General features: G+C 43.5%; 1 protein-coding gene across 1 annotated transcript; it reads right to left on the minus strand.

The window, feature by feature from the left end:
- Positions 1 to 6,679: 6,679 nt before the first annotated feature.
- Positions 6,680 to 7,686, minus strand: LOC147438094 (histone H2A-IV-like). Its single transcript, XM_086487447.1, has 2 exons — positions 7,438 to 7,686; positions 6,680 to 7,228 (listed from the first exon to the last, which is right to left on the minus strand). The coding sequence occupies exons 1-2, from the start codon at positions 7,621 to 7,623 to the stop codon at positions 7,016 to 7,018; spliced, it is 399 nt and encodes a 132-aa protein (XP_086343573.1). The 5' UTR covers positions 7,624 to 7,686; the 3' UTR covers positions 6,680 to 7,015.
- Positions 7,687 to 8,443: the final 757 nt, after the last annotated feature.

The raw sequence follows: 8,443 nt of genomic DNA on the forward strand, positions 1-8,443 counted from the left end.
GCCCGGTCAGACTACTGACCATGGAGGAGATTGATGAGATCCGCCAGCGACCGATGTTGGATCTCTTGTGATCTAGCTATCCCAGCTAGCTGCTTAGTTCACACCTAGTAGTTTAGGATTCCATAGTATTTTATTGTGACATTTGTCATTTCATTTTTTTCATTGTTGTCATCTTGTTACTCTGACTCTGACTTTGTATCAGATCCACCACATTGTAACTTTCTGGTCTCATAGGTCACTTTGGCCTTTTGAAGACGTTAATATAACATTTCATTTCTCTCTCTCTCTCTCTCTCTCTCTCTCTCTCTCTCTCTCTCTCTCTCTCTCTCTCTCTCTCTCTCTCTCTCTCTCTCTCTGAGTGTGTTCTCCATCCTGTGATAGTCTCGATAGGCCCATCTCTGCAACATCCGACTCTCTCAGCATCTCCTCTGAAGTATCATAAAATACTGTCTGATGATGGGTAGTCCTAGCATTGAAATCCCCTAGAATGATGATGTCACCATCTCTAGAGAACTCCCATATGTCATTATCCAAAATAGAAAAGGGGGACTATCCTCTTGGTGGTGCATAAACTGACGTACTCTGGGGAAGTAGCAAAAAGCAATGTAAAGATATCTATCTGTCTCTGCTCTCAATCTCACCCACATGTACTTAGCTTGCTCATCCCTGCGGGCTATATGTATCAATGGCTGCAACTTCTCTCTGAATAACACTGCCACTCCTCCTGAGCCCCGCCCTCTGTGCTCTGATCGTGTCTCCTGTCTACAGGCTGTCTCCCACTATATCCACTAATGTGGGGCATAGATTGCCCTGGGGCCTGATGTGTCTCGGAGTAGAAGACGATGTCTCTTCCCATAAAACTATCCTCAAAAGCACCCACATCAAGGCGCATAGATCCATTACAATTCCAGGTGGCAACTTTGAGTGTGGTCCCATAGGTCTCGCAGTGTCATGTGGAGTGCCGCTCTACAATCACCACCCGGCCATCTCTGTAGAAGGCCGTCTTTCCCTTCTCCCTTGCCGCTTGAATCTCTGGCATTACCTCTCTCATATGCGCAAGCTATGTGAGAGTGGGGTCATCTCCAAGGAATATGCCCGTTTTCTTTAGTGTAGAGCGCTTCTTCAAGAAGTCTTCCATGGATGGGAAACGGATGATTAAAGCTCTCCCTTTTGAAGTCTCCCCATTGCCTTGTGTCTTCTTCCCTACCGTCCATGCCTTTCTATGAGTAGCCTCACTACCCATCATGCGGAGAAGTTCTTCTACTTCCCCTTCCACATCATCTCGGTCGTTTAGACGGGTTACTCTTATATGCAAGGCTCTAGTTTTCCTTCATTGCTCTTCTTCTAGAGTCATGTTGATGATTGTAGGAGTGGGGACGGATGTAGTTTCTTTCCCTTTCCCTTTCTTAGCGACTTCTTTTCATTCCTCGGCCTCATCCGCCTTCTTCTGCATCTTCGTGATCACATCCATCCACGAAGACGTCTTTACCACCTTCTGTTTCTCCTCCTCTTTGATCATCCGTACCTGCTCCTTGATGACCTTGATATCCACACCGGTTTACTCCACTATTGGGGTGAAGCAGGGCTGCCCGCTCTCTCCTACTCTATTTGGTATGTATGTGGATGAGGTTTTTGACTACATTGAAAGAGATGGTGATAGAGGTGCACAGCTGGCAGGGACATGGATTCCACTATTGTTTCATGCCGATGATATTGTGTTGATCTCCGACTCTCCGGAGGGGATGCAACGCCACTTGGATGCTTTGCATAGGTTTGCCCAGGAAAGTGGTTTGTCCCTCAACCTTGGTAAAGCCAAGGTCATGGTATTTAATACCACCCCACAGTGGAACAGGAGGTCAGCGCCCGCATTCACTTACGGCCAAGAGACGGTGGAGTATACAGATGCTTACACTTACCTTGGAGTAGTTTTTAGTGGGCCAGCTTTTTCATTGAGGAGGACAGCAGAGACTAGATTGACTAGAGCCCATGCAGCATTGGGTAGATTGGAAAGAATGTGTTCACAGGTTCAGTTTCAGGAGCCTCGGACGAAGCTCTGGCTCTTTGACACTTTGGTGGCTTCTACATTGCTTTATGGAGCTGAGATTTTGGGACCTTCACTGGATCATCACGGAAGGACAGGCTGCATTGATGGATTGGGGGACATGGAGAATCCTCTGGTCTCTATGATCTCGCGGCTCATTAGAGCCAAGGCTTCAGTACCACGTGCTATTGTACGAGCAGAGCTAGCTGCCCCCCCACTAGTGGTTGAGGCGCTCACCGGATCTGTCTCCTTCATACACCACATGTGGGAACTTCCCAGAGACAGATATGCCCGCCTTGCACTTGAGTCCTCTCGACAGTTAGACATGCAGGGAGATATAGCATGCTGGTATGGGGAGATGACATCATGGTTTCAAGCGCATGGGTTCAGCATAGACAGATTGCCTCCATTCCAGTACTCACTGGATGCGCCCTCTCTGATTCTTACACAGTTCGAGATCACCAGGCTCATCCGCCAAGACTTGACTCAGCTAGACACCAAGAGGACATGGATACAGCCAGCACAGGAGCTAGGCACAAAGATGGCTTTCTACAGAGAGCATCTCCTCCAACTTAAGGAGGATGGTTTTATGACGAGGCACAGATACATGGACACCCACTTGTCTCATGGGGTACGATGTGCTATTGGCCAGATACGCACATCTTCACACCAACTGCGGATCGAGACTGGGAGGTACAGTGGAGTACCAGCAGAGGCCAGGACATGCCCCCTGTGTGACATCGAGCCTGAGATAGAGTTGCACTACACATGCCACTACCCTGTCTACTACGAGATACGAGGCCGCTTTCATTGCTTGTTCAGAGAGGGCTTTGGACCATTCTCTAGAGTCATGCGGTACGAGGATCAGAGATGCCTGGGTTTGTTTCGCTCGAGTTGCGCAGACACAGAGAGAGCCTGATGAGAGGAGAGGCTAGCCACTCTCAGAGACAGATCACAAACTTCTTTAGAGCTGCCACTGGACACCCGAAGGAGTTACTACCATAGTAGAGCGCGTCGCCTCACGCCAGAGGCACACTGATCGACCGAGCGACTGAGTGGGGAGATCCAGACGCCCACGACTGCGGAGGACTACACAGCATCGACGGAGGCTGCATCAGAAGATTCGGATCACTTTGGCTCGACATGCACGACGCCTGGTGAGACTACTGACCATGGAGGAGATTGATGAGATCCGCCAGCGACCAATGCTGGATCTCTCGTGATCTAGCTCTCCCAGCTAGCTGTTTAGCTGCTTAGTTCACACCTAGCAGTTTAGGATTCCATAGTATTTTATGTTGTCATTCTGTCATTTTGTCATCTTGTTACTCCGACTTTGTATCAAATCCACCACAAAGACCAGATAAATCAACAGTCGAACCTGGCTATGGATTGTAGAGCAGACCAGAGACAATTCAGCAGGCAGCAAGCAGTGTGTTTTGAAAATGCTTGGCCTCACAGCTCCCAAGCCTGTGCTGAGAGTTGCAAATTATGCTAAGTGCAATGGGATCATATTTGCATTAAAAATTCCAATGCTTATGCAATTCTTTTGCTTATAAAGTGTTCTCCTTGGCACTAGCTAGAAGACTCAACCCCCTTATGCATCATATTATCTTCCCTGAACAAAAAGGCTTTATCAAGGGCAGGTACATTTTGGATGCGATCATCACACTTTGGGAAGCAATAGAGCATGCCACAGATACCGACCAGCTCTTCATGTTTTTCAAAATTGACTTTGACAAGGCATATGGCAAGATGGAGTGGGACTTTATTTTTCAATCCCTATTTGATATTGGGTTTGGAAAAATGTTCACTAAGTTTGTGAAGATTCTCTTTGGCAATGCTGATTTGATTGGTTCTATGCTTCTCAAAAGATCTATTAGGCAAGGATGTCCAATAGCACCCCTTTTCTATGCCATTTGCTCTGATGCATTGGGATGGCTGGTTAAAGAAGCCATGGCAAAAGGGAGAATCAAAGGTATAAACATCCCTGGTGCCACTAATCAGCTGTCTTCAACAATTTGCAGATGATACAAATTTACTTATGTAGAATGATGAACAATCAGTAAGAGCCTTCTGGGAATGCTTAACCTGGTTCTATAATGCTAGTGGTTCAGTCATAAATCATACCAAGACAAGTTTCAAAACTGCTGATGGCCAGATTTCCCAAATTGTAAGAGAAGTTGGATGCATTGAGTTGGAAGATGGTAAAATATATTCAGGTTGTTGGGCATACCAATGGGCTTCAATGTTACTTTCGCCCAGAGATGGGATTGGGTAATTAGAAACAAGATGTATAGATGTCAAGGATATCAGACTTCCCTCTTCGGGAGGGCTTTTATCCTAAATCACTACATTTTATCTTCTCTAATCTATTTCTTGTCTTGCTGGTAACCAGCCAAATACCAATTGGCCAAAGGAATAGCTCTGTTCAAGAATTTTCTATGGGGAGGAGAACTGGACCGTCCAAGAGTTCCAAAAGTTCTTGGGAAACATGCTACCTTCCAAAGGACAAGGGAGGTCTGGGACTTTTATACCTATCCAGACTTACAAACAAAATGGCAAGCAAATGGATTTTGAGAAGCACTCACTCTGATGATTTTTGGGCCTTATTGCTCAAGAAGAACATCTCTAAGTTCAAATTGCAAACCTACAAATGTTGGGCAGATCTGTCCTTCAGAGACCTCATCACCATGCCCTCCAAATTCATCCCATATGGTTCTTAACTGGTGTGTAGATTCTGGAATGCATGGCAGCAATGGAAGAGCAATTGGAGACCTGACCATTCATTTTATGCTAACTTTAAATGTTTTCTTCAAGACTCACCTTGGTATGGATTTTTTGCAGTTTTTTTTGCACTTTAAACTAGCTATCTCTAGGAAAGCACATAAATGCTTATAAGTTGGAATTACCAAGTGGGAGCACTTCTTTGAGGAGCATACCATTAAAGGACAGCAGCACATACAGATACAATACAACCTCAATGAGAGGGATGCTAAATGGTGTTTAGACAAACTTCAACAAGTTCTAAGATCTTTCCATCTACCACCCAGAGGTGGGAAGTACAAACCTCAACCAAGACAGATTCCTATCTGTATTTATCACAAGTATAGGTTACCAGTGGGAGTGGATGATACATTAAAACTAAAGCTAAATATCAAAAAGGAAGGTCACATGGAGCAAGAGGCAGTGCGCTTACAGGTTTAAATGCATCTGGGCCTACACTATTTCAATAAAACATAGCAAATTGCTATGGCTTATACTTCACCAAGGTGTATGGACAAGTCAAAGAGCTGCAAAAATTGGAGTCTCAGATGGAAGATGCCCAAGATGCAATTTGGTCATCGTAGACCTCCCACATTTATTCTTCAATTGTAAACAAACCAAAGACATAGTGGGGGTTGTTCAAAAATGTGCATCTTTCTTAGCACTCAACCCATTAATATCAAAGACTTGCTGCTTGGTCAGTGCAAGGCTTTGGACATTCCATTATGGAACATGTGGACATGCAATATACTATGGTTTCTGAGGACCAACCGAGATGCAATGTTGTTTAACTCCTCCCCAAGACACTTTCTTGTTCTCAAATATGAATTGGTTAAAGCTTCAACGTTGCTGTGCAAGGAGATACAAGAAGCCCTACCTCATAATCAATCTCTAACTGAGCTTCAATGCTCGTGTAATACTTCAATTCTTTCAATGCTCGATCATAACTACATTAAAGTCCAATGCTCGTGTAATACTTCAATTCTTTATAAAAACTTGTGCTGGCTGGTTGTGGCAAATCTAATTTTTCTGAAATTATGTTCCTTACTTTGTATTTTTATTGATGATGCAAAATGAAACATTTTTTCCTACCTGATAGCCACACGTTTTATCACCTTCTTTTGTTGGGTTAAAGCATGAAACTTGTTGAACATTGTAGCTACCATTAATCGTGTGACTTGAGGTACTCTTCATTTTGGGCACCAATAAAAATTCATAGCTCGTTATAGTGGCAAACCAACATAAAACTTGTTTGTTGTCGGTGCAATGCAAACAATGAATATTACAAATTTTAATTTCATTTCGTTTCCAATTTGTCTGGATTGTAAACCTTCTATTTCCAAGATCATGGCTTGACTACATAATTGTCTTGTGCAAATACATAGAATGGCACATTGCAACCTGCCAACAAAATGACTGATAAGTAGGTTGCAAAAAGGAGAACATCAAGTCCCACATCTAATTTGCATAATTGTTTGTTCCCAATTCTTAAGCTTAATCTCAAACGTCAAAATTTTGACCTTCAGACAATCAAAAATTCAGTATCAACAGATGGGAGATTCAACACCCAGGCAGCTTCTAATGAAGTACCTTGATTTTCACTAACTGATGTCTCACAAGCCCCTACTTTCCAAACAAGACATTAATCTAGCAATTCACAACTCATGTTCAAGAATCAGAGTCATCAGCAAAAAAGCCTCCAGATTACAACACAAAAAAAAAAAAGAGAATAATAAACCATAAGCTTAGCCTAACCTAAACAGAAAGATTCATGAAAGCATCCTCCAGAACTAGAACTTTGCATAAACAGTCAGATATCAAAAGGACTGGTAACATACTTAACACAAAGCAAAAGGATTACAAAGAAAACGCTCGAGAAGAAGTTTCTCTAGAGTTGACATTAGGAGCAGACATTATTTATTCCAACCTACTATTTAACATGCAGTTCTCCAGATAGGGGAAGCAAATAATTTACATATCAATGACTTCACACGTTGCTGTATATACCTGAAATTCCTTTTGCAATTAATTTGCACCAATCCAACAATAAAACAATGCCTGTCAACCCTGAACAACCATCATGCATGAAAATTCTCACAGAATCAGAAAAATTGAAGACATCTGCTTTCCAGATTCTTTCTGGAGAAAGGTAGGACATATCTCATACTACGGGTGGTGTTGAAAAACACCTGAAGAAGATAACAATTTAAACTAGGCCTCTGCAGAAGAATCCTTGGCACCTGTAGTCTTCTTGGTAGGTAGAAGCACAGAATGAATGTTGGGCAAGACACCACCATTTGCAATAGTGACGTGCCCCAGAAGCTTACTCAACTCCTCATCATTCCTGACTGCCAGCTGAATGTGACGTGGCACAATACGATTCTTCTTGTTGTCACGGGCAGCATTTCCCGCAAGCTCAAGCACCTGCATGCAGCAAGCCACTCACAATTTACTACAGGATCCAAAGCAGACAGAGTAAACAAAGAGGATACGAAGCCACAGACAAAAATACTATGCAGGAATAGGCTGGAAGATGGAAAACGCAGAAACATAGGAAACCCTAAACAGAGGATCAGACAAGACTTCAGCCTCTTTCAAAATACAGGCAATTGGACAAGGTTATAGAGATTCACCTCAGCTGCCAGGTATTCAAGAACAGCTGCGAGATAGACAGGTGCGCCAGCACCAACACGCTCAGCGTACTTTCCAGACTTTAGGAATCGGGCAATTCTACCCACAGGGAACTGCAGGCCAGCTTTTGAGCTTCGTGAGGTAGCCTTCTTCCCCGCAGCCTTGCCTCTGCCTGCGCCAGCCGCCATCGCTGATAATCTCGGAAGAGGAGGGAAGACGAGTGAGAGTTGAAAATGTGAGAGGTGAGGAAGTATGAAGCGCGATGAAATTTTTATATACTCCGGAGCCTTTTAATCTCTACCCTTGATTTAGGCACCACCATCGAACGGCAATCTTTCACCCATTGTGGATCGTTGACGTGGCAACATAACTTCGAATTTTGAACGACATGCCAATAGGCGGCAACTCCTGGACTATATTTTAGTACGCTTTTCAAAACATTTTGTAATTTAATTTCTGCTACTCTCAAACAAAAAAAAAAACTCATCTTTTAGTGCTATTCCTTTTCAGTCATTTGAGGTTAATTTTTATTTTTTATGTTTTAGCAATGCTCACAAGGAGATATTTGTATTAAAAAGAAAATACTACAATGGTCCGAGCTTTTACGGGGAGCCGCAACCCATATATATACCAGTAACAAAATTATCCACCATGCACTACAAGTGCCACATTTATCCTACACAAAGAATAACCAAAGTATAACAAAGACATCAGATAGAGGCCACCTTGCATGAGAAGCCCTGCCACCACTCCCACTAGTACGACCGGCAGCCTCTCTCTCTCTTTCTCTCTCCCTCTTTATCGCATGCACAGGGGCTTCTCTCAGTTTTGGAGTTTAGCCTTCATATCGCAAATTTCGACACCTGTAGAGGGCTCTCCCTTCCGCCTTCGAAATCTTAGTTGAATGGTGCAATATGTTTAGGAATGCTATGTGGTGAAGCATGTAAAGTTTCAAGAGATGAATAGGGTAAAAAACCCAATATTAGGATAGCCATGAGAAGTAGAAGT

The sequence above is a fragment of the Adiantum capillus-veneris genome, chromosome 17, assembly GCF_014529385.1.
Source record: "Adiantum capillus-veneris isolate H3 chromosome 17, ASM1452938v2, whole genome shotgun sequence".
NCBI lineage: Eukaryota > Viridiplantae > Streptophyta > Polypodiopsida > Polypodiales > Pteridaceae > Adiantum > Adiantum capillus-veneris.